Source organism: Artemia franciscana, chromosome 1 (genome assembly GCF_032884065.1).
Source record: "Artemia franciscana chromosome 1, ASM3288406v1, whole genome shotgun sequence".
Classification (NCBI taxonomy): Eukaryota; Metazoa; Arthropoda; class Branchiopoda; order Anostraca; family Artemiidae; genus Artemia; species Artemia franciscana.
The window spans coordinates 55,551,229-55,579,065 of NC_088863.1; the positions used below are offsets into that span (position 1 = coordinate 55,551,229).

The 27,837-nt window shown below is 36.1% G+C and overlaps 1 protein-coding gene across 3 annotated transcripts in view; it reads right to left on the minus strand.

Moving 5' to 3' along the window:
• LOC136031496 (protein N-terminal asparagine amidohydrolase-like) overlaps positions 1-27,837 on the minus strand; it is a 60,167-nt gene that overhangs the window by 13,734 nt on the left and 18,596 nt on the right. For 2 of the 3 annotated variants that reach the window (XM_065711154.1, XM_065711162.1), the window contains exon 4: positions 4,545-4,724. The exons of the other annotated variant lie outside the window; for it this stretch is intronic. In XM_065711154.1, the coding sequence (XP_065567226.1) occupies positions 4,545-4,724 (180 nt within the window). The remainder of the gene's footprint in view (positions 1-4,544; positions 4,725-27,837) is intronic. 3 annotated transcript variants of the gene reach the window in all.

Genomic DNA, 27,837 nt, shown 5'->3' on the forward strand with positions numbered 1-27,837 from the left:
TCAGTTATAAAAAGGAACGTTTAGAACTCTGGTAAATTAATCAAAAGAACATTTTGATTTTAAAGCCCAGCCTAAAGCTAATTCTTCTTCCTGATTGTCTTCGTTATCATCCTCATTCTGTTCAAGGAGCGACTCGTACCCCTGTTTTGCCTTTTCAAGGGGTTCTGGTAGCAAGTCATTGCCATCGAATTCTCTAATATCCAGTTCTGATGATAAAAGGTTTGCATAAGGGCTATCTCCAACAGACCATGGCCTCGCAAAGTACGAGAGACAGCTTTGCCTTGTAACATACTACGCACAGTGTTAGGCGCGTATACTTGACTTAGGATTCCCGACTCAGCCATAAGGAAGCCAATGGCTCCTAGTAAACTCATGCGTGTATGAAATCCACCTAGGACAACAATAGCATTTCTTGAAGCACTTGTGGTAGGCTCTGCGTCGACGATACACTTCGCCTTCCAGTAAAGTGGTTGGTCAAAGGTAATGACTAGAGTTTTTCCAGCTCGACTAGCGCGCTCGTTAGCATGAATGTGTAGAATAAACACAGGAGATATCGCTTGGGTTGTGGTTAATCATTGGCAAAAAACGAATATTCGAGTTTCCCCGATGAGGTATCTTTTGGTGTATTGACCACATAAAGGCCAACCAGCTCATGTATGAGCTTTTGAAAAAGCCAGAGATGCGCCAGAGCGTTTAACCTTTACATTCATTGCCATGAGTGTCACCACTGTTTGTCAAGCAAATAAAAGTCCTTAGTTGCGACTTGGAGGGTTTTTGGTAGGTGTATAACGGTAGAGTGCCGATTGACTTCATCTCATCTCCACTTACTTCTTTTCTTGGCACTGAAAGCTCCATTGCCGCCAACTCAGGTGTAGACACTTCAATAAGTCCCATCCCATGAAAGGTATTCAGGCCGTTGATAGTAGCAATATCATGATCGACGTTATCTCCTACATACTAAAAAAAAAATGTGCTTTCTCTTCGGATTCTTCCTACAACGTTTGATTTACTGCTGCACGTCTCTCAATTTCTCTTTTACCTCTGAGTACGACGAGCAGAAGCCAAGATTGTGCAGTGTGTCAATTAAAAATCGGAACGAGAAATGGTGATGCAGCTGCGAAGCCAGTCCTATTTGTATAGGAGACATTAAACCACGTGGTCAGCATGCCTGCATTACAGCCTGTCCGATAGAAGATATTAGACGAGGCGTGTCGACCCCTATCGATGAAAGCAGTAGACAAAGAGATGGGCACACGAAGTTCAAACACTTCTCTACCGACGATATCTCGTTAAGAATTTCGTAGGAATCCTTCCGTGTCGTAATGGATTTGATTTCACTTCTTATTATCTTTCCAATGATTTTGATGAACTGATCCCTTTCTCCGTTTTCACTATCTGCTTTTTCCTCTTGGTGAAATTCTCGTAATATCCTGTCAACAGTATCTCTAAATGTTACGAGTGTCTCTTTCCCATTTGAATCGGACACAACCACTTGTTCGCCATACTCACTGACTAGCAAATCCTTGGCTTGACTAAAGCTGTAGGCCAAACTATCACAGTCAGTTTCAGAAAATGAAACTGTTGGCATAGCACCGAAGCGCTTCTGCAAGAGTGACTTTCCTTGCACTATCGCACGGTCTTCCCTTCCGTTTCTTTAGTGGAGGCACGTCACTCACTTCTTCTTGACCACAGAATTTTTGTGGAATCTCTTTTCCTGTCCTGAAGTTCACTGAGCATATTTGATGATAAACGGCATCCTCTGCATGAAGGTCAGAAGTCTTTGAATTTATCCGACCAAGTACTGTCATGGCCCACTGATCGTTTCTGCTCTTACACATTTCACTAATCGAGTAGTCGAAGCTATGATTTCGTACTGCATTAGCTTCAGCGAATTCACGACTTGTGATCTCGCATAATTTCACTGCTTGACCACAGAATAGGCAGTTATTCGAAAAATCAAAGCGTGAAGCTAAAGATCTGCTCGGGGGGTGGGGCTGCAACCGGTTCTTTCTGCTCAAGTTTCCTTTGAGCGTTCTTTTCTCTGTCGATCTGACGTCTGTCATAGAAGTTACGACGACACGCGGTGTGAATTCATTTCCAGTTGTTACAGCTATTCTACTACCTCTTTCTTTGCTTGCGTTATTCACGGAATCAGTTCCTTTCTCGGATAATATGGCAGTGTTTTCACCGGGTTTGATGCTGCTTTGGCATATCGGGCAGACCATGTTCTCTTCATTGATGGTTCTACAAGAAAAAGAGACTGATTATTTCATACAACTTGTTTGTTCAGTAAATCCAGGCACAGTCCAATCGGAATTCAACCCATCGCCACCTAGAAGAACAAATTCAGCTTGAATGATACACAGTAGATAGCATTGCACAATTGAAGTTGAAAAGCAGATATGAATATCCGCTCTTTTCCAAAATCAGAAGCATAATCTTAAACACTATATCACTAAATAGTTCAAATCAACGCTCGCGGATCCCAGTTTATTATTTTGTCTTTTCTTTGCGGAAGTAAATAAAACGGCACAAACCTTGTATATAGCCTTGAACACGCCAATCATCTAGCAAGTACTATGGTAGATGGCTCTACTGATCAGATCACCTAAAGAATGACACTAAGGAATGGAAACCGCAAACTGGAGGGGGAGTCTGGAATGCTGGTTTGATATTAGACTGTTCGAGACTCATATTCTAAGGCGCCATTCCTAGCTTGATAGGAAATGGCGAATCAACCGACAAATGATTAAAATAACTAGTCAACTTTCACAGCCGATTTAGGTAAGATGAGGTGCTTGACCACGTAAAATCAAGTTTTTAACTTCATTTTCGAATTCACCGTCATTGATTCCAAAGGAAACGGCCAAATAATGCAACAACCTCTTAATTTCGAGTTTTGCCCCCCCCCCCCGCCCTTTAAGGGTGGAAATGGGCATTAGAGTACGGAAAAAAGGAAAATCTGAATTCAGATTTGGAGTCGGCATACTTGGTTTGATAGGAAACGATTATTTAAACTAAAAAATATTCATAAACACAAAAGTCGGATTTCCCCCCTCATTTTCCCCCTTCAAGGGTGAATTTGGGATACTTGAGCAAGGGGAATTCGGGGGGATTTTTTTGTGTGATTAAACTGATTTTTCTGAACATTTTGGTGTACAAAAAAATTCTGATGCAATTTCCCCAAGGATTGACCATTTTTATCCGCATCTTTCCTCCACTATAACGGTAATTTTAATAGCTGTGGTAGCACACAAATACTCCCTTTTTGATCATGTCCCTTATCATTTCCTGAAAGTTCCAAATTGATATATCCAGTCATTCATGAGCTGCGCCCTTTTGACAATCCGCAAACACATATTATGTTTTGATTTAGTCCAGCACTCTCCCCAACATTCTCTGAAAGGCGCACCTGCTTTCCCTTCGTCTTTTAGGAAAATGAAGATCAAATATGAATACCATTCTCAATTACATGTACAATATGTAACCAATAAACGAATAGCCAAACTTACAGGCCTTAACCTGAGGACTGTGGGGAGGTTGACATTCCCGAAGAAATAATTAGTGAACCTTTCAATATTGTTGAACAAACAGTTCTCTTAAAATTTTGATTGGATGTGTTATGGGGAATGATAATATTGTGGGGAAAGGTTCGCTGTCCTCCTTTCACTTTTGACTCTTAAAAAGGGCACTAGACTTTTGAACAATTTCATCTCAAAATTTCAGTAATATAGCAAATCAAAAAAAAATTCGTAATATTATAGCTTAAAAGCTATAATATATAATTATCAGTTATTAATCTTATTTTAGAACAAACTTGTCTTGTGTTTTTTTTTAAACAAAAATATCTGTTTTGTGTTCACTCTCCAATCACATTCGACTATCAAAAAGGGCACTAGCCCTTTCAATTTCCAGTCGAATGAGCTGTTTTCGAAGTTTCTACGGGAAAAAATGGTCATCTCAAAATTTATATCACATACATTTGTTTTGGCTGTTTTGGTGGGTGGAATGAGTCGCCGTTAGGAATAGCTGTTGCAACCAGGAGCCTTGCATGTGCAGAATTTTTTTCTTTCTTTTTTTTTCTTTTCCTCTCATTTTTAAATTTTATTCTTGTTTTCAAGGAGTTACTTAAAGCAAGCAAAAGCTTAAGGAGGATTAAGAGATTTGTTGTACTGATTATTTTCGTATTTTTTTTTTTTCAATAAACCTAGTGAATGAGTAAGTAGGTATCAAAAATTCCTTTTTCTTAGAGTTTCGATTACTATTACCACAATTAGCTGCTTACTTACCGTTCGTTACCTCAAATGTTTTTTTCTAATTCAGTTTATAAAGAATTTTTTGAATATAACGTTTAAATGTTAACAAAGAAACATTATGAGGTACTTTTGACCTGATAAACTTCAAGATCTCACGAAGACTTAGGACAAGGATTAACATATAAACTAAGAGGGTTTTGACGTCACCTAATCGATACAGAAGGAACAATACCCAAAATATGGTACATATAAAGGCCTTTTTGGAATTTGTAGTTTGATAGAACTTACGTAGTATAGATATTGATAATCTTTCCGAATGTGCCCTTGGATCAGCAAAGCCTCCAATTAAATTAAGCTCTAATCTTCCTTCATATCCAACTGACATTTCTTGAATCCTGTTTACCAATATATGGACGCTTCCGTCAACGTCCGCTCCATCCATATGGGCTAAAATAATAGCACCAGACCCTAGAAAACAAACAATTTATCATACAAAACAGGGCTGCCTTTTCCCGAACCCCCTTCTTTACGCTAAAGTTTTTAGAACATTGAAAAAGATTCTTTGTGTTTCAGCAGTTTTTTTTTTTAAGAATTGGGACAAAAAGTCAAACTTTAGCTTAAAGAATTGAGAGGTAGCCTCGCTCATATACAGAATAGTTTCTGTTCGTTTTCTCCTTACTTTCAGATAAAAAAAATTTTTTTTCTTTGAACTCTGATCGTTTTCTAAATCATGCACAGACCTAGCCTGAGTATGATGTAACCTAGTGGCTTTTAAATTGTATGTAAGAATATTTGTAAACCTAGCTCCTGATAGCACTTGCCAGATCCCCCCCCCCATACCAAGAGGAGCAATGAACGAAAATCAGTATAATCAACCGTAGCTTTAAAACAAATATCAGAAACATTTTTCTGCAATAAGAAGGGAGGTATCACCCCCTTAGCACCCTTATTTAGGCTTTCTCTAAATGAAGGGAGATGAGCGATTAATTCCTACCCCCCACACCACACCCCTCCCCTTTTTAATTTTAGCCAAAGGCATATGGGGAGTTAAACAATTTTTGGGTATTGAAATGCGTTCTTTTAGACATCGTGCACCCACCCCCACCTCCTCAATGACCTACCGTCCCCTCCTTCATAATAGCTAATGCACAACTAAACAAATCTAAACATAATTGCATGAAAAATCAAGTAAATCGTCTTAGTTAAATCAAGCATTAAGATAAATGTCTATATTAACCATTTATAAAATGCGTTCTTTTAGACATCGTGCACCCACCCCCACCTCCTCAATGACCTACCGTCCCCTCCTTCATAATAGCTAATGCACAACTAAACAAATCTAAACATAATTGCATGAAAAATCAAGTAAATCGTCTTAGTTAAATCAAGCATTAAGATAAATGTCTATATTAACCATTTATATAATATGTACTACGTTACCTTTCTGGAACGAGTGCACCACCGTGCAGAACTGCTTCCTCTGCAACTGGGGAGGTCAATATATGGTTTTTAATACGTTTATATCGATTGGGTATCTCAGAATTTCTGATCGATAGCAACTTTAACCTACTTGAGACAAAATCGTAGTTTATGCCAGAAAATGCCCCTTTGTTGCAGCACAAAATTTGTGGTCATATAAAAAGAGCACTAGAACTATTAATTCTCGTTCGAACTAATGTCTTTCTTGATCTTGCGGGACCATCGATAAGAATACCTTTGGGAGTATTTTGAAAAAATTGTTTTTGGCCGGGAGTTGAACCCAAGATTTGTCAGTGGGTTCACCAACCCTGGACTTTGGCCACACATGGCAACTTAATGCTTGCTATGATTGCTGGACTTGCAGCGCTAGTGGGCAAATTGTGTATTACGAAGATTTATTTTTTCACCTTAAAAAATAATTCCTATTTAATTATTACTCCAATTATTTGAACTGATAAATTACTTAACTAAAAACAAATTATTGAGAGCTAATGTCCTTCTCAACTATCCTTTGTTGTAGCCAGAAAAGGGGCTCGCTGTCATGTGTATCTCACGTACAATTTTCACATACAAATCACATAAAAAAAAGGAAACAAACATTCAAATAAATAACATAATATAAGTTGTAAGATAAAGGTGCGTTATAACAGCTAACAGTAAAAGTGGTCATATTCGTCGTATATTCCACCTAGTTATATCCATAATTGCTCGAAAAAGAATTTTTCTGAGAGGGAGCTACTTTAAATAGCAGATTAAAACAGATCAAAATACGGTCGTCTTTGAGCCCCCTCCATTAGAAATGCAAATTAGCACAAAAGGAATGCAAAATTAGTGCAAAGATTTGCACATACAACTTTCAAACAAATTGGGAAAAAAGTTTTGGATCTTTTTTAAGACCTGGTTTTTTGGGGTCTGTGTTATAATTAATCAAAGTTTTAGTCCTATGAAATCCCTTTTTTTTTAAGTTAGATGATCTATATCTAAGACTTACGGATTCAAATTTCTTGGCAATTTCAATTAAGATTGCCTGTTTTTGGGCGTCTATATTTAGGAAGGACAATGCCCCACTAAATTGAAGTTGTTTTTGTTTTCGTTCTGAATCGTCTCCTAAACCTAAGCACATACGGTTGTAGACTAAACTTGTTCAGAAAATAAAGTACTTTTATGCAATTTTTAGGCCCGTTGGCAGAATACTACTCCCTTTTTATATATCCTACTACATTTGGGCACCGTTAGTGCATCCGTTTACGTATACAAGTATCCAATAAATCCAATCCTTTTTTAGCATCAGTTTTGAGTGCCTAAGCTCCCAATCTATTATAGAGAATTTGTTATATCTTGTCAAATGACTTAAGAACTTAATTAAATTTCAAGGAAAATAGCATTTTCCGTCTTGGACACGTAGAGTCGACCTACTACCGGGTCGACAAAAACCTCATAGGGAGGCGGCCCCAATTCACAAATCTGTTATGTACTACTATGTTTTTTTTTATTTCTTTAATCCATTGAAATTATTGATAACTATACCCTAGAATAGGTAACATATTTTTGCAGACCTTTTACCCTAGATTTGACTCTATTTAAAATTAACGACACCTTACCTTTTTCCGAAGACTGAGCTCATTCAATGTATTTCCTTTTCGAAAGTAAATGGACTTCTAGGCTGGCGTGTTATAATGCTAATAAATAAAAAAGACAAGTTTTTTCAACTGAAAGTAAGGAGCAACATTAAAACTTAAAACGAACATAAATTATTATATGAAAGGACCTGCCGCTTCTTCAACGCCCAGCTCTTTTCGCTAAAGTTTTTTTTTTTTTTTTAAAGTAGAGTTGTGAGAAAGAGTTAATCTTTAGCGTAAAGAGGGGAGCGTTGGGGAGGGGACAGCCTTTTTCATACATAATAATTTCTGTTAGTTTTAATGTTGCTCCTTACTTTAGTTGAAAAATCTTGTTTTCTTTATATTTAATTTCTGATCGTTTTTAAATAATGATGGAAAATCCAGCGCCTCTTTCATGGAAAATTCACTTTCCCCATGAAAAATTCCTTCGTGGAAAGTTCCTCCCACGTAACCTTCTCCCCCTACGCCCCCATCAGAAAAAATTTCCCTGAAAACGTCTGTATAATTCCCAATAGTCAATACTATATGTACAGAATGGGCAAAGTTCACAACTTGGAGCCCTTCCCCCGGCAACTGTGGGGAATTAACACGCATCTGTGATCTTTCTTCTGACAAAAAAAACAAAACAAAAATTGACACAATTTTGGAGATAGAAGCTTGAAACATCTACAGTGGGATTCTCTGATACGCTGAATCTGATGGTGCGATTTTTATTAAGATTATATGACTTGTAAAGGGTGTTTTCACCTTGTTTTGAAAATAAGGCAAATATTCTCAGGTCTTGATGGCTAAGACTTAACTTGATGAAACTTATATATTTGAAATCAGAATAAAAATCTGGTTCTTTTGATGTATCTATTGGTATTCAAATTTCGTTTTTAGAGTTTCTGCTACAATTGAGTCGGCTTACTCCTTACGTACAGTTCGTTACCACGAACTGTTTGATAAAAGCCATGAAATGATCCTTTTTTTGTGTTTATAACGATCGTTGAATATGTGAAGAAGAAAGAAGAAAAAAGAAGAAACACTACTCAACAGAGACACTACAAAATTAAGATTAAGCAATGGAGTATAATGTCAACCAAGGCTATCCTGGCACGTATTTTACATGAAGGGCGGAGTGTTAGCCCTCAACACAAAATCTTACGCACTTGCCTTCGACTATCACAAATGATTTAAATGGTAGAATTGAATGCAAAATCTTTGCTATAACGTGATTTGTATTTACTTATTTTATTTTAGTAGCATGTCTCTCTTTTAATTAGTAACTATGTTATATCAAACAGTTCGTGGCAATGAACTGTAAATATGGAGCGCCTTGGCACAGTCGTAGCCATAACTCTAAAAAAAAAAAAGAAATTCAATTTATGTTCGATTCCAAATATGTAAAAATCATTAAGACTAATGTTACTCATCAGAAGCTGAAGAAGTGGGACAATTTGCCTGATTTTCGAAAAACGTGAAACACCCCCAAAACGTCAAGTGATATTTATGAAAGTCACACGATCCGATTCAGCATATAAGAGAACCTTACGGTAAGCTTTCAAGCTCCTATCTACAAAAACGTGGAATCTTGTGCATTTTATCAAAAGAATGACCATGGGTGAGTGTTTATTTTTTTCCCATGAGTATGCGTACCGTATCAATAGGCCTAGGAGATCGGGCGAGGGCTGATTTAAACGGGAATTAAAAGTTATTGTGCCCCTTTTAAGTGGCCAAAAAGGGGCCACGGGATTCTGCAATGGGAAAATGTTTTTTCTTTTATTTTGTGGTACCAAACTTTCATTTGTGGCACCGGAAGCACCGTACTGTACCCGCCGGTATTCAGTTATCCGCAAATTGCGGGGAAATGGTGAGAAGTTCCTTACCCTTCCCTTGTTCCTGGGTGATTTCAGTATTCGCTGATGACTATTTGCTCTATCCCCGGCAACTCTGATAGGACTACGCTCTGTGATGTTGTATCTGAATCGGACCTCCCACTGATTTTGCTTACTTTGTTAGAGGCAATTTCATTCCAGAAGGGAGATAAGCAGTTTGAAGCCAGACTTGGTTTATAGTCCCATTTTGAACTTTGTCTTTCGAGCAAGGCAAAGGAGCACTACATCTACTCGTTCTGCAGAGCGTGTTAAACCCAAGGACATGGGTGCTGATCTAATAAGAGCCATCCGTATTTGTGACAAGAAGAGAGTAGTCCTTCCAAAGTTTGTAATCTCTGAGCTAGGTGAAGTACCCAAACCTGACTCGTCAGGTCAATGAGCTTCATTCTAGTGTGGACGATCTTATTGACCACCAAAGTTTCTTCAGATCAGCACAAGATCAGGCTAGTGTGACTTTGGGTGATAAGCAACAAACCTTCAGACTACAGCATAACCTTCTTACTCTGTGATTATCAAACAACCTCTGAAAGGACTCAAAAGGCCAGAGATTCGCAAGGAGTATTGAGGGCCTTGATGGTCTTGCTGGTGACTGGTGCACCCATATAGTGAACCTGAGGCCTCTTAGCAAAAAATGGTGCATGATACTTGATGACAAAGACGCAGCAAAGTCTCTTGCTGAAGCGCTAAGCAGTGCAACAGATACTGATGCTCGACTCAAGACTCCCGCTCATTGTGGTATTATAAGACATGTTCCCGATAAGATCTTGCCGAACGATCTATGTTCAAAGGTTAGGAATTTTATGAAAGCCGAGAGAATTCGACAAACTGGCTCATACAAGTTCGTCTTTGAAAGTAAGGACGATTTACAAGTAGAAATGAACAACCCTTTAACTCTGGGCTATGAGTGCTTCCAAATAGTCATGTATCAGCATTTACCGATGAGGTGTTTTCATTGCCAAGAGTACGGTCACGCTGCTAAGGACTGTAACTTCGCTGTTCCCGTTGCAGTGGCAATCATGTGAAAAATAGATAAACCCTGCAATGCTGCACTGATTTGTGCTCTCTGTAAGCAGACAGACCATCCGTGCTGCAGTGTTAAGTGTCCCGTAGCCAGAAAGATCATGATGAAGCCATGACCAACTCTGAGCTAAAAGCGTCTTCGCGGAATCTGAATGGCGATGTAGTCAATAAACTCCCACAGATTGAATGCTTCATGTCTTGCAACGACGTTTTGTGTTACAAGAACATTTCCTTTCAGCTGACTCGCTTTCCCTGTTAAAGGTGAATGACAAAACTCACCTTTTCATGGTGCCAGCTGAGAATTCGACCATAAGAAGACCTTCTGGTGGACTGGCGATACTAATCGGTTCTCACCTTTCAGCATCAGCAATTGTCAAAAACGAGTTTTTACTTGGCATAAAAGTTGCAAATCTGATATTATATTGCTGGTACTTACCAACTGATTACAAGAACTTGGCCTCTAAAGAAAGTTCTCTCATGCAACAATAAAGCTTGCTAAATCTTTGCAGCAGTGTGCCTGTGCATCTCATCGTCTCCTTGCCGGGGACGTGAACTGTGACCTCTCAGCGCCAGATCACTCGAGATCTGAAAATAATTCTGTCTGCTCTATCCAATCTATATGCTGTCCCAAATGACCATTCATATACGTATATCCATAGCTCCTGAGTGAAGAGTTCACTTGATTTCATGCTCTGTTTGAACGGCATGACTGCGAATGGCCCAAGCCATGCTGACTTTAGCATATCGGTATCGGATCATTTACCAATCTCCAACTCTTTTGTTATTGATAGTGTTCTCTTTAAAAAAGATGAAAAGAAAAGGAAGTGGGAATTCAAATGTGACTGGAAGAAAATAAATACTGTTATATATAAAGCAGAGCTTCATGCCACACTTGACAAAATTAAGATACCTTTCCAACTGCTGCAACAATCCTCAGAACTGACCAAGTCGAAGAAAAAAAAAATCTAATCAACATTTACCGTAGTGAAATCACACCTGCAGTGCGCTGTGCTGAGCGTTATGCCGTTCCTGTACGTAAAGTTCGTCGGAGTTCAGAAGTACCTATCCGGTCAATACATCCGGCTTTACAGGAAAGTTGCAAATCTACAAAGTTTTAGCACCAAATATTGAAGGATTGCGATCGGCCGAAATCTGGTGCCGTTAAGGAAATACGGTTATATACCAAACGTCGATTTGCCAAGTGTTTTGCCAATCACAAAGTTGAGGTTATTGACTACAGGAGTGAGCGTCACGTTACTAATCCAAATGGAATCTGGAGATTTATCGGGGAAAAAAGTCAAAAGGTATCGCTTCAGAGCTTTCAAGTGAGAATGACCGGATCAACTGTTTCACAAGCGAATTTTCTCCACCTGATCCAGTGTTAGAAACCCACTATAAATCACTTCTAGTGGATGGTCTAGTTGATACTGAATCAGATATTGGTTTTATGGTCATGGTCTCTGATATTTATAGTGTTATCATTCACCTTCGAAAAAAGTTCTCGCGTGGTTATGATCAATTATGTTGTTTTCATTTATTACATGCAAGTGATAAGCTGCTGTACCATCTAGATTTGCTCTTAATTCTGGTATTGTCCTTGATTCTTTTTGTGTTGGTACATTGACTCCTGTTCCGAAAAAAAAATAAAGATAGCCGGCAACAGTGTTCCTATAGACTTCTAACAGTTTTTTCTGTTCTATGTAAATTGCTCAAGCTACTAGTGATTAAGGATGTAAATAAGGGTTGTTCAACTCCGGACAATCAGTTTGAATGTAAGGAAGGCTATAGTCGGGAACACGTGCATTATATACTTGCCAATGTTCTGATGGATATAGAGAATAGTGGTGAGTATCTCGTCCTAGTGGCTCATGATGTCTCTCGTGCTTTCGATTCTAGTGTGCGTTCCCATTTGCCGTATACTGCGCCACAGTGAGGTCTCAGTTGTGCGGGTATTTGAAAATCTGAATGCAAAATTATGTGTTGTCGTGAAAGTACCTACTCGTCATGGTTCCGTAATGAGTAAAGCCGCAATTCAAGTTTGGAAAGGAGTCCGCCAGGGTGGGGTAACTTCACCACCATTGTATAATAATAGTGTGGTTGCACCCCAGAAAAAAGCTAGAATTAGTTTTGCTCTTAAAGTTTATGACGTTTCTATACTCAATTACACTGACGGCATCTTGAATTTAAGTAGAACTGTATCGTCCATTTTTCGTGGAGGAAAAATTTTCTGTGCTTAGTAGGGAATATGCCGAAATTGGTCTCAATTAAAATACTTTGAATATGGAAATCCTTGCTTTCGGCAAATCTGTCAATGATGTTGGATGCGTAGAGTTAGGAAATCAGAGTGTTCAGGTATCTGCTTGTATTAAGTATCTCGGTCTCCAGATAGGGGATAGCGTAAAAACACAAGCGCTCTCCTTATCTCTCATCTAAACGAGAAACTTAGGAAAGCGTTTAGTGTGATAGTTTGCTGTAAAGCTTGCTACAGCAAGCGTATTCTTGTCCGTATGTACAACGCTTTTGCGATGCCTCATGTCCTTGCATTGACTCTATTTTGGAATGTGTTTACGGCTACGGATAAAAAGACTATTATATCTCTATATTTTCGTTTTGCAAAATTTCTCTTGTGTTTGCCCCTATGGGCTAGAAATAAAAGATTAGTGTCAGCCCATGGGTTAACTGAGTCACTAACCGTGGCTGGGGAGCGTCGTGGTCGCTATTTTTTAAGCATGATAGGACAAACAGCCTCTATCCTGCGATATGTTAGTAGAAATATTTGAATCTATTCCTTGTAGTATACATTTCTTTGTGAGTGTGTTCTTTTTTTCCTTTTTTTCCTTGTCTTCTCATTTACTCTATATTGAGCCCTTGTGTGTTTTTTTGGGCAATAAAGATATTGGTTGATTGATAGGTAATAATATTAATATTAACATAATATGATAATATTAACTTACATAATAATATAAACTTATATACCTAACTGTACTGAGGTGAAAAAGGTGAGACAGAGTATAACGATCCTCGCATAGAAACTCCTTGAGGAAGGGGTAGGCAAGTACTACCAGGAGCTTTATTTTCAGCGACTCAAAATTTTTACAATGTACCCAAACACCGGAGAACCCTATTTTAAACGTCAAGCCAGCTCAAGCCACATAATACATCAAAATCCACGCATAATTTCTATTCGTATGAACAATACTATCCTTTTCCTTCTACCCAAACTTCGGTAGTAAAAATATTATTAATGACTTATTCAATAAAACTACCTGTTCATCAAAAATTTTGATTAAACATTTTTATTTTGTCCAAAATGTTTATTATAATCCAACAATTTAAAGTGGGAAGAGTGAAAAAGCCGAAGGATACCAAACAACTAAAAATTATTGATGCATTCAATTTAACATCAGTAAGTCAGAGTAGGGCCTATGGAACCGGCGGCTCATATCATATATTGACTAGGTCTAGGCATGATTTGAAAAACAAAAAATAAACTAAATAATAATAAAAAAATCAACCGAAAGCAAGGAGCAACATTGAAACTCAATACCAGCAGAGATTTTTCTGTATATGAAGGTGGCTGCCCCATTCAATCGCTTGCTCCTTAGGCTACAGTAAGACCTAGCCCCCCTTGGGATAATACGAAATATTTTTGTTTGTTTTTAATTCCTAATAATTCTCCTTACTATCAGTTAAAAAACTTGTTTAAAAAAAACTTAATTCTTGTCAAGCGTAATCATTCGTCTTTAATTTATTGGGATTATCGTCAAATAGCGTCTATCGAGACATAAAGGACCGGGAAACTAAAAGGGAAATGAAAACAATTATTATAATGGGGACAAGAAGATGAAATTTTTTTTCATTTGAAAATTTTTTATCCAGGAGGAGAGAGGGAGAGATAGCCAAGATTAAATTGTGTCTAATCTTGATAAGCCCAAAAATTGTGTTTCTCAGCATAACAAAATTCTAGCATTAATTAATAATATTCCAGAATTCATATTGATTCCTTAAGAAGCTAAAATTTTAAGAATCAATGAATTATCAAATTGGTTTTCAACCCCAATATTAAACAACAAATTTAATAGGCGCGTTCACATGTTCATTATATTCAATAAATGAAATACGCTTTATAGAACAATGGGTTTACATTTCTCCGAAACAGTAACAATTATAGTACGGAAGATCACATTTATTCTTAATTGAATTTCAGTATGACATCAACGAGCTATGAAAATAGTAGGCTACCCACAGCATACGACCCAATAACGTGGGAATCCATGTGTGTCCATCATAAATCAGCTGCAGTACGCGATGAGAGGAGTTGCCAACTTCAAGATTTTGCATTCATTTTTTCCAATCGCTACAGCTAAAATAGTTGCTTCCACCATTTCTATATTTACAATTTACATCTTACAACTTATTGACTGTTTTCTATAATTTAACTTTTCTATATATTCAACTTTTACAATTCAGAGTGGGGCACAGTGGGTGTTGAAGGGTGTCAGGTTGCAGGGTTTGGGTCTCCGATTTCTTTCAACCCCTAAATGGACCATAGAACAGGATTTTAATGCCAAAATTGAAAAAGCGTGGTAAAAAAGTGATCAGATTGAAAAGATAACTGAAGAAAAATCTGATTAGTTGCGCAAAGCGGAATTTTTTTATGTTCAGATATGTATATATATATATATATATATATATATATATATATATATATATATATATATATATATATATATATATTAAATGAGATAATGTAACAGGGAATGGTCAATTTGTGCCACATATCGGAATTGCCAGCCCAAAAGGGCCAAAATGCTACCAAGTAAAAAATTTAGAATACATAATAACCAGAAGGTTTTTTTTCCTACAAGTGTCAGATCCCACTAAAGCGAAGTGCCGATTTCTTCATTGTGGCACATTCTGCATTTCTGAACATGGTGCCACATTCGTCCCTGAACATAAATATACGCAGTTCATACAAAATGAGTTGCTTTTACATTAAGCTTGTAGACAGTATCATTAGCGGCTATAAAGTACTTCATTGGAAGACACTAGCTAACGGAAAAAAAGGCAGTGGGTCAATGGGTGTTTTGTGGCTAAAAGGGCTTGCCCAAACTCTCCAAAAGTAATTTTTTATTGGTAAATCCTCCAGCCTTTTTTTGAGAAGTTCCTCTGACCAATATGAGGAAGAGATTTATTTTTGAGCATGCCCTCACTTGTAATGATATCTTTGCAGAAGAATTAATGCAGAAGAATATTTAGCTCGAAATAAAAAGTAATTAATATGGTAGTATTTGGCAGCTTAGGAGGCTCAATTGAAAATTTAGGGGATTACAGACTAGTTTTAACGTAATTCTATTTATATTCCATTTGTTGTTGTTTTTTACTATTTAATTTTTTTGCAGTACCCAAATGGCTGTTTCGGGTTTTAAATTTAATGTTACGTGCTTGCCTGCACAAAGGAAAAATAAGGGGGGGGGGATTTTTCTAATGAATCTTCTCGTTTAAATTAGAATATCAATTCCAGAAAAAATACTTCTGTATTTCAGTCCACTGGGGTTTTCAAGGTGGTTTTACTTTTAAAGGCAGTTCTCTGCGAAAATTTAAACTGAAGCATAAAAGACACGGTCAATTGGGTTGGTATTTCCTCTCATATTTGTACTGCATGGAATATGACATTAAAAATGAACAGAAATTCTTAAAAAGAACATGTTTTTTCAAATGAAAGTAAGTAGAATGCTACAATTCAAAATGAAGAAAACGTATCCTGTGTATGGGGTGTTCTGCAGCTCCCTCAACCCCAATTTTTACGCTAAAGTTGGACTTTTTTTTACTGATGCTTCCAGAGCAAAAACTGTAATAGAAGAGCAATGTGTTAAAAATTAAAAATCCAAAGAGCCTCGAAAATGAAACGGTTTATTTATTAACATTTGCATCAAATCGCAGCATTTTTAGTTAAAATTTTTTGAAAATCAATGGATGAATAAAAGTAGTGAAGGCATAATTACTTTAAATTCATCCGTATCCATAGTTTTAAAGTCATCCAAATCCCTAATTTTAAAGACATCCATGTCCCTGCTTTTTAAATATATTCCTATCCCGTCATTCCATGACAGCCAGCAGGTGTTAATTATATCATAGGGAATGTTTTCTAAGAGACGCAGGTGTTAATTGCGTAATACAGAAGGTCTTGTAAGAGATACAAGTGCATGTTACCTAATAGAGAGAGTTTACTTCGAATGTTATGCAATAGGGTTTGTTTGCTTATGCAAATGATCTCTTTGAGTGTTACGTAATAGGATTGTTACAGTCCTCTAGTCAAGGAGGGCAATTTTATTCAAATATTTTTTTTCAAGACGTTTTTACTAGACGTTTCAAGACATTTCAAGACGCTTTTCAGACGCTTTTCTTTGACACGTTCTTCAAGACGTTTTAAGATATTCCAAGACGTTTTTTTCCAAGAAGTTTTTCAAGATTTTTTGGTTGTTATGTAATAGGAAGTGTTTACTTATGTTAAGGATGTAACATTTACATGATTATTTCTTCAGCGACCCATGGGGAATCCCCGCTTGTAACTGAGGATGAACACACATGGATGTTACGTAATGACGATATACACGCGGAATGCTACATAATACTTTAAGAGATTTCTTTTTCTTTACTAACTAAAGATCTTATGTCCACATTAGGATTCGAAATGGATAGCCCCTGAATGGAATGGAGCACTAACCACTTGGACTATGAGAACCTTTCTCATATTCTGATTCAGCTAATACATTCGACATTGTAACCTATTGCACGCAAGGAGAATACCCTTTTCGGGCGTACTAGAATGATTAAATGGTTCGCATGTTTCCAACCTTTTCCAAATGAGAGCACAATAGTTCCAATTGTATTGATTTTGTTATGTTAGATAAACCAGCATGTTACAGCATTATTAATTTTATAAAGTAACCTAGACAGTTTAAGTTAAATAGTAAATGTTAAATACCATTGGCTTTAGATTTTTCATAGCATTAGTGACATATACTGAATTTCCATACTGGATCAATTAATCTAAAGGATACAAACTCTTGTACATAAAAATTTTATTAACAAAAACAATTTAGAAGTATAATTACACAGAAAAAAGCAATTAAAACTCAAAAATGGAAAAAAACATAAAAAATAAAATATAAGCAAAAAGAACCACAAATTAAAGAAATATAGGGGTCCTAGCAACCAATTGCAGAGGGAAGGATTCATATTTGAGGTAAATTTAAGCCCTATTACGAGATATTTCTGAGAGCTTTTACTGATAATGCCGCATTTCTTTGAAGCAAGACTATGCCGCTCCCCCGCTTGACAAGCGGAAACTTGAATAATATTTCTCTTCAAATCTCATATAATCTCGTTAGAGGTAAATTTAAGCCATATTAAGATATTTTTGAGGGCTTTAAATGAAAATGGCTCATTTTTTTGAGCCGAGACCATTCACCTCCGGATGACAAGCGCACATTTGAATAGTATTTTCTCTTCAAATGTCACATAATCTCGTTAGAGGTAAATTTAAGCCACATGAGATATATTTGAGAGCTTTTATGAAATAGCCTGTTTTTTTAGCCAAGACAATGCTAACCTGGTTGACAAGCGCAGATTTGAATAATATTTTCTCTTTACATTTCGCATAACTCTCGTTAGAGGTAAATTTAAGCCACATTAAGATATTTGAAGGATTTTAATGAAAATGCCTTGTTTCTTGGACTAAGCGATATATTTCAACCCCCCTGCCTCCTGTAAAAATTCTATTACCCACTGGTTTAAATGAATATGCCTCGTTTCTTTAAGCCAAGACTTGTGAATTCCTGGTTGACAAGCGCACAGTTGAATGATGTTTTCTCTCTATATTTCGCATAATCTCGTTGGGGGTAAGTTTAAACCACGTTAAGATATTAGAGGTCTTTTAATGAAAATGCCTCATGTCTTGTACTGAGCTTTAGATTTCAGCCCCTTTCCTTAAAAAAATATTTTAACGCCCCAAGCTTAACTTTAAGCTCTAGTAAATGTTAGTCCAAGTAATTCACCCCAACATGAAATTATGTGGCCAGCACGTGGCACCCCTGTGATACATATTATCATTCCGAAGGCATTTTCCGGATATTTTCACGATAAATATATGCTTAAAGTCCAATGGTTTCTCTTTTGCAAGCCAACCTCAACGTGATACGCAATCTCAATCAAAACCACCGTGCAACACTATTATTGGCCTTCTGACATCCCCTCTTCACTCCAAAGACATATTCCAGATATTTTTGTTTTTCTTCGTGAAACCTGATGCATGATGAATTTTGTTTATGAAACTTGTTACATTTGGATTATTTCTTCATTAAACTTATTGAATGCGGATTATTTCTTCACGAAACTTATTGCATGTGGATTATTTCTTCAAGAAATTTAATTTATCTTGATTTTTGTCTTCGAGAAATTTGTTATATTTTTATTTCTTCTTCATGAAGTTTGTTGCAAGTTGAATTTTCTCTCTTCGTGAAACTTGTTGCGCGCTGATTTTTATTCCTGAAACTTAAATTATTCTATTGTTTTTCTTTGTAGAACTTGTTGTATGTTGATATTTTCTTTCTCGAAACTTAAATTATAATTATAGTTTTGTTCGTTAAACTTGTTGCATGTTGGTTTTTTTTCTTCGTGAAACACGATGCATGCTGATTTTTTGCTCGTGAAACTTGTTGCATGTGGATTATTTCTTCAAGAAACTTAATACATCTTGATTTATGTCTTCAAGAAAGCTGTTATATTTTTACTTCTTTTTCATGAAACATGTTGCAGGTTGATTTTCCTCTTTGTGAAACATCTGCATTGATTTCCTCCTCTTGAAACCGGTTTGTTCGTGGAACTTGTTGCGCGATGATTTCTGTTCGTGAAATTTAATTTATTTTAATATTTTTCTTTGTGAAATCTCTTGTGTATTGATTTATTATTTCATGAAACTTAATTTATGATAATATTTTTCTTTGTGAAACTTCTTTTACATTGCTTTTTCTTGGTGAAACATGATATATACGGATTTTTTTTACATGTAACCTGTGCATGAAGTAAAAACCAACATGCAACCAATTTTTTAAAGAAAAATATCATGGCAAATTAAGTTTCACGAAAGAATAAATTAACATACCAGTTTTGCGAAGAAAAATACAAAGATAAATTAAATTTAAAGAACAAAAATTAGCGCGCAACAAGTTCCACCAACTAACCCGGTATCAGGAGGAGACAAATCAATGTACAAGTTTCAGGAAGGGGAAAAAATCATCATAAAACAGTTTCATGGAGAAATAGTCCACATACAACAAATTTCACAAATAAAAATATCATGATAAATTAGGTTTCACGAAAGAATAAATCAAAATTCAACGAGTTTATATCAATATAAATTAAGTTTCATGAACACAAATCAGCACGCAAGAAACTCCACGAACAAAACCCGTTTCACGAGGAGAAAAAATCAATGTACAAGTTAAATGAAGAGAAACAATCAACATGCAACAAGTTTCATGAAGAAGAAATAAAAATATATCAAATTTGTCGAAGACATAAATATAGATACACTAAGTTTCTTGAATAAATTATCGACTTGTAACAAGTTTCACGAACAAAAACTTAGCATGCATCGTGCTTCACGAAGAAAAAACTAACATGCAACAAGTTTCCTGAAGAAAAATATTGTGATAAATTAGGTTTCGAGAAAGAATAAATCAACATACAACAAGTTTCACGAAGAAAAAAATATCAGGATAAATTACATTAGATGAACAAACAATCAGCACGGAATAGGTTCCAAGAGCAAAACTGGTTTCACGAGGAGAAAAATCAATGCAAATGTCTCACTAAGAGAAAAATCAACATGCAAAAAGTTTCATGAAGAAGAAACAAAAACATAAGAAGTTTTTCGAAGATGTAAATCAAGGTAAATCAAGTTTCTTAAAGAAATCATCCGCATGCAACAAGTTCAAGAAAAAAATGCAACAAAATTCACAAAGAAAAATATCATAATAAATTAAGTTTCACGAATGAATAAGTCAAGATACAACAAGTTTCACTAAGAAAATATCAAGCTAAATTAAATTTCACGAACAAAACTCATCAAACATGAAGATCTACGAAAAAACGGTTTCACGAGGTGAAAAATCAATGTACAAGTTTCACAAAGATCAACATGCAACAAGTTTCATGAAGAAGAAATAAAAATATAACAACTTTCTCGAACACATAAATGAATATATATTAGGTTCCTTGAAGAAATGATCCACATGCAACAAGTTTCACGAAGAAAAAATTAGCGTGCATCACGTTTCACAAAGAAAAATATGAGGATAAATTAAGCTTTAAGAACAAAAATTAGAACGCAACAAGTTCCACGAACAAAACATGTGTATCACGTTTTACGAAGGAAAACAAAAATATCTGTAAGATGTCCTAGGGATGATGAAAGGGTGTCAGAGGGCCAGTCATAGTTTGGTGGTGAAATAAGGTGGTATCATAGGTCATAGTCATAGGTGGTGTGAAATAAGATTTTATATCACATTAAGGTTGGCTTGCAAAAACAGGAACCACTGGACGTTAAGCATATTTTTATCATTAAATTATCTGGAAAAACGTCAAGAAACGAGGCCTTTTTCATTAAAAACCCTCCATATATATTAATTCGGCTTAAACTTACCTCTAAGGAGATTATGCGAAACATGAAGATTTTTTTTCATATGTGCACTTGTCAACTGGGAGTGCGTTAGTCTTTGCTCAAAGAAACAAGGCATTTTCATTAAAAGCCCTCAAAATTACCTTAATGTTGCTTGAATTTACCTCTAAGGAGGTTATACGCAACATGAAGAGAAAATATTATTCAAATGTACGCTTATCAGCTGGGATTGCATAGTCTTGGCTCAAAAAACGAGGTGTTTTCATGAAAAGTACTCAAAAATATCTTGATGTGGCTTAAATTTACCTCTAACGAGATTATGTGAAATTTGAAGAGAAATTATTATTTAAATGTGTGCTTGTCAAGTGGGAAGGGGGACACAGTCTTGGATAAAAAGTGCGACATTTTCATTTAAAGCTCTCAGAAATAGCACTTAATAGGGATGAAATTTACCTTTAATGCCAATCCTCTCCTCTTTACTTGGTTACTAGGACCCCTGCCTTTATTTAATTAATGGTTCTTTTTACTTATTTTTTATCCTTTTTAAGTTTCTGCCACGTTTTGTTTTTTCTTTTGTTGAGTTTTAACTGCTTTTCCTTTGTTTTTGTAATGCTTGGAAATTTGTTTTTATTAATAATTTTTTTATGCACAAAAGCTTACATCCTTTAGATTAGTTGATCCAGGATAAAACTTCAATATATAATTTACTAATGCAGGGAAAAATCTAACGCAAATCCTATGTAACATCTGCTATGTAACTTAAGTAGTGTAGGTCACTTTAGAAAATTAATAACGTATACATGCAGCGTAATACATGCATGTACAACGTATACATGCATAATAATGTAACATGCAGGTATATCTAATATAGAAAAAAATCAAATAGGATCGGGAGGCTTGTGCTCTTATGTGGTAAGGGTTGGAAACATGTGAACCATTTTATCATTCTAGTGTGCATGAACAGAGGATTCCCCTTGCTTACAATAGGTTATCATGCAGAATATATTAGCCGAATCAAAATATTAGAAAGGTTTTGATAGTCCAAGATGTTAGCACTCGATTCAATTGAGGGGAATCCCTTTCGAATCCTAATGTGGACACAAAATCTTTAGTCAATAAAGATCCCTCGAAAAAAACACCTTGAAAAGAATAAGAAATCTCATAAAGTATTATTTAAGACTCCACGTGTACATCTTCATTACGTAAAACCCACGTGTGCTCATCCACAGTTGCAAGCGAGGATTCCCCACGGCCCCTGAAGAAACAAGTCAGGTTAGAACGCTTCATCCTTAATATAAGTAAACTTTCCCTTTTATAATAACCAAAGAAATCTGGAAATGGGGTCTTTAAAAAAAAACATCTTGGAATGTCTTGAAAAACGTCTTGAAGAAATGTCTTAAAACATCTCAAAAAACGTATTGAAGAAAAACATCTGAATAAACTTCCCTCGCTTGACTAGGACTTTAACACGTAGCCTACTATTAAGTAAAAATCAAAGAAATCATTTGCATAAGTAAACAATTAGGTAACATGCACTTGATATACTTCGAAACCCTTCTTTATTACGTAATTAACACGTGCGTCTCTCAGGAAATACTTCCTATAAATGTCTTAAAAAGCAGGGATAGGAATGGCTTTAAAACTAGGGATAGGGATCACTTTAAAACTAGGGATAGGGATGACCTTAAAGTAATTATGCCTTCACTACTTTTATTAATCAATCGCTTTTCAAAAAATTTAAACTGAAAGCGGTGCAATTTAAAGCAAATATTAATAAATAAACCCTTTCATTTTCGAGGTACTCTGGGTTTTTCATGAACACATTGCTATTCTATTACAGTTCAAAATTACCCAAAATTACTAACAGATATTTTTTTGCACTCCCACATGCTTTCTGCCAAACACTAGTTGAACTTTAGCGCGAATAGAAGGAGGGAGGTTGGAGTGACAACATCCTTTCTCATATGCAAGGTAATTCTGTTGATTTCGGGCTTTAATACCGCTCCTTATTTTACTTTGTAAAATTATTTTTCGTTCATTTAAGACCCGATTCTGGTTTTTTTCGACTCTCTCAAAAGAGTTAACATTCTTTGTCTCACGACTGGTGGATCCAGTTGAAACTTACAAGAAAAGGACTAAGTGGAGTAAAAGGACTTATTTTTTGTGCTGAGGGGAAGGAGGCAATATATTTAGTCTTGGTTTTCACAAAGAGAGCATACGCAAGATTGTATTCCTTCCTATCTGTTTCTATGTTTCGACAGGCTCTGTGGGTACTTTCTTAGAAGTGCCCGAGTTTTATAAGTGTCCATCTCCTGAACTAAATATGGTAATCAGCAAATATAAGTGAAAGATCGCGACTCTTATTAAATGGAATAAAACGGGTGGTAATACCCAGAGAATGGACGGTTATTAACAGTCATGTTCGATATAAAGATGGTCTAAAAATTGTACAAATTTAATGATACCCTTATAAACCGACAAAATGCCGTGTAACAACATCAAGTCTACAAGCTGTTTCACAAAGCTTGGTGATACAAATTACTGTTATTTAGCTGCAATTAAAAGAGAAAATAAGAAGCTTAGCAGCTATTAATTTAGTACTTTCTTGATTTTGACTTTTAATTTGATATTTTAAATTATAGGTGTTGTTCTACGTTAGAGCTACATACTTTTTAAACTTTCGATATTTATTTCCTCATATACTGAATGGCCAGCCAAAGAACTAAAAAGGAAATCTGTTTTTTTATGGTTTTTGCCCAGTTGCAAAGTATAGGGCTTATACTACTACTAATACTATTACAATAGCCACCGTCAGAAGCCAAGGCACCCCCCTGCGAAAAACAAACTTTGAGCAATTTTAATGTAGAAAAATGTCAATATTTTCAAATATCAAATCAACAATCAAAATCAAGAAAGCACTAAATTTATAGCAGCTAAGCTTGTTATCTTTACTTTTAATTGCATGAAAAATAACTGTAATTTCTATCACTAAGGTTTCTCTTACTAAACTTTTATTAGCGTAGTATATAGGCTACTCAGCTTTTGCGTAGACCGAGCTCTCTGTTGCTGAATATTTTATTTGCGTAATACATAATCTCTACGAGTTTCTGAACAATCACTGTTTTGCCCCTTTGCTTAAATGCATATCAATAGTTCCTGCTTTTAAGTTGTATTATTTCGAAGCAAGTTTCTAATTCGTTGAAGTTCTTCAATATCTTACAGCAAACACCAATACTAAAGGCTTCTGTCTTTATATAGAAAAGTGGTTCCTAAAAAAATCCCTGCGGACCCCACAAGATACCTTGGATAAATTAACGGTGTCCATGGAAAACCAAAATTGGTTTACAGACCTCAAAACAATGTCAGAGACCAAGCATAAGGTTCAACCTATAGCCTATATATGATGTGTATCTGTGTGAGTGTCGTACATGGTTACTCCGCTGGTTTGTCTGATCGCCCAGGAACTTTATGAAGGTTTTGAGTCCATCTTGCGAAGATTTTAGGCATATTCCCCGCCGGGCCTGTTGATTTCTTTTCCGTCTCCCTATTTGCCTATTTGGCAGAATATGAATTCAGTGCCGTTGTGAGCCTCGTCTCAAAAAAAAGGAATCGATTATAAACTAGAACTTGTAGAGTTTTGCGGTAGCTATTCACTAGTATTGAGTCAGAAATTAATACGCTCATAATATTACACCAGGTCCATCCAAGTGACGTATTTTCTTTTGTATCTTAAAACAAGAGTTTTCATGTCAATAAACACTTCTTCAACAAAGTATTTTATTTATAGTTGATTTTTGTATTATTATTTACCATTCAAGCCATCAAAGTTAATTTGTCTATCATGTGTTTATATAGATTTTCACACAAAGTTCGTGGGGAAGTTTTGACTATGATGGTGGGTCTGTAGGCAAGTTTCAACAATGAAAAAAGGTGTTCGGACCGTAAGAACTTGGATAACTACTGAGCAAGAACATTGGCTGTGGATTAACTTCAGCCATAGAATCATACGATTTAGCACAACCTTCTACAAGCGTAAATAGATGGCTTAGTCTTCTACAACAATTTCTACAACTTTCATTTGTGGATGTAAGGTAATCTACAGCCACTGATGATGGTTTCTACTGGTTTTTGAAAAGACCAAAAAAAGACGCAGTAAAAAAAGCTGACAAAACAAAATAATAGGTAGTTTCATTGTACTTATTGTTAATATTGTTATATTTAATTTCTGATCGCTTTTTCAAATAATACCAGGAAATCTACATCTCCCCTCCATGGAAAATTTAATCCTAAAAAGTTGCTCTACGGGAATTTCCCAGCTTAATATCCAACTCCCCCAAATAATTCCAACCTCGCTGAAAATCGCTCCATAAAAAATTCTTGCTTACAATTCTGCCTGAAAAATTTCCTTAGGCTACTTTCATTTGAAAAAAAAAGAGACGTATTTTTTATTTAATTTCTAATCGTTTTTCAAACAATACCGCAAATTTCTCTCTCCGTGGAAAATTTTTCCTGGAATTACCCTTCCCCTCACAATAGTAAGTTTCTCTCGTCGAAAATTACCCCCTGAAGAATTTCTCCCACTGGAAATTCCCCCATGAAGAATTCCTCCCGTAGAAAGTTTCCCCACGGAAAATTTATCTCATGCAGAACTCCCGCGGACAGTCGAACCACTTTGAAATTTTCCCATGGAAAATATGCATCAAAATTTTGTCGGTAAACAGAAAGTAAAACAAAAAAAGGAACTTCATATACGGACTCTAGTAAATTCCTCCGTTAAAATTTCCCCTTGAAAGTTCATCCCCAGAGACTTCCCTCCCCACGGAAAATTCTTCCTGTGGAAAAGATCCTCTGTAAACAATAGGCCAATTCCATAAATTACAGCCCTTTTGCTAGTGACTAAGGGAGGTCATGTCATCCCCAGAGGCATGGTAATTTGACCTTTCGACTATGCCGAACAAAACGGACATGCAAATTCTGATCGGATGACTTTGGGAAAAAGGGGCGTTGGAGGGGGGGTTCGTTACCCTCCAATCTTTTTCACTACTGAAAAAGGTCACTAGAACTGTTAGTTTCAATTCAAATGAGCCTTCTTACGACCTTCCAAAACTATTAGTTCAATACGATTGCCTTGGCGAAAAAAAAAACGCATCTATGATCTTCTTCTGGCAAAAATGCAAAATTCCACATTTTTGCAGATGGGATCTTGGAACCCTTACAGTAGGTGCGATTATAGAACCTGAATCTGATGGTGTGATTTTCTTTGAGACTCTTTTTCTTTCTAGGGATATTTTCCCCCTTTTCCGAAAATTACGCAATTTTTTTGGTGTCGTAGTTTTGATGGGTAACTTTAAACTCAGTGAATTTTATATATTTAAGATCACCATAAAAGCCATTTTTTATGCATCCATTGTTGTCAAAATTCTGTTTTTTAGTTTCGGTTACTATTGGGCCGATTCACTCCTTTGTTATATGTCGCTACAATGAACTGTTTGATATCTTCAGAGCTAAGGCTTATATTCTCATGTAGAAATGAAAAATCAGAACTATTATGCACGCTACTACTACTACTACAACTACTGCTATTAACAACTAATTGCAGCACCAAGCCGTCTGAGGCCAACTCAGCTGCACACACACCTCCTAAATCCCAATCTGCTCATACCTCCTCTCTTTACATCCTTTCAAGAAGTTCCTATTTCACCTATTTTTCCATACGACATCTTCCCACCTCATTGGGGGACGACCCGCTCTTCGTTTGGCCCTAAACAGCTGGCCGACAAGGACAAACTCTGGCAATTAAACCCGATACCCATGCAGTATATTTCTATACATCCTGCATGCTATTTATTTATACTTGTTGTTACACATGTATTTAAACAAGTAAATCTAACATGTTGCTATACCATACTAAAAAAAATCGGTTGAAATATAATTCTTTTGATAAACTGCTTTTTCTGATGGACTGGTTCAGTTTATCAAGCAATAGCCATAATCTAATTTCTCGGTTTTCAGTTATTAATCACTTAACAGCGACCTATTATCACGCATACGGAGGGAGAGAGAGAGAGAGAAAGCGTAGAGCAACAATATGTTAGATTATTCTGTCAGAATGACATGACTTCCTTGGTTACAATGAATTATCCACGAAGCAAACTAATTAAATCCGGCAAACTCAAAGTTGGGGCTAATATAGCACTTTTATATGTTCAAAATACGTATTTACATAGTTCATTTTAAATTAAACCCTCTGCTGGCCACATCATTCCCAATATAACTCAGCACATTAACTGTAAGACTAATAACATTTGCTGTCTTATCCTAAATAATATATGAGAGGGTATTATAAGATTAAAAAAAAAAAAAAAAACCTATATTGAAGGCCTGTACAAACAGGAGGCTGCCCATGGGCGTCGTTTCGGGATGGGGGACAGTTGCCCTCAATAGTTTGGAGAAAATAACTATTATATAACCCATGCTCCCTGACTATCTGGATATGGACCCCTCTCGTCTACCAATTCAAATGCTGGAGCTACTCCTCTGAGGCTGCCTTTACCCCACTTGTGACTTTTTACCTCGAAACCATATCCAAAGAGAAAGGATATGACAATAAATATTTATTCTTTTTAGTAAAGTGTTGTATCTAATGCTCGATTTATCGGTTATGAGTTGCTTTTCGTGCCGTTTTTTTTCCTTTCTTTCTTTTTTCTGTTTGTTCTGGCTTGTTCCTATTATTAACTTTCAAGGCTATTTGACTATAGTAGCTATAGCTAAATAAAAAATAATAAGTTCATAGAGGCAAGCATACAAGAATTTACCTTGGAGGTGGAGGGGTTTCGCATTCGAGGGGGGGGGACAAGTTCTTAAAAATCGACAAAAAATGGCAAATTATGGGACAATCTAGA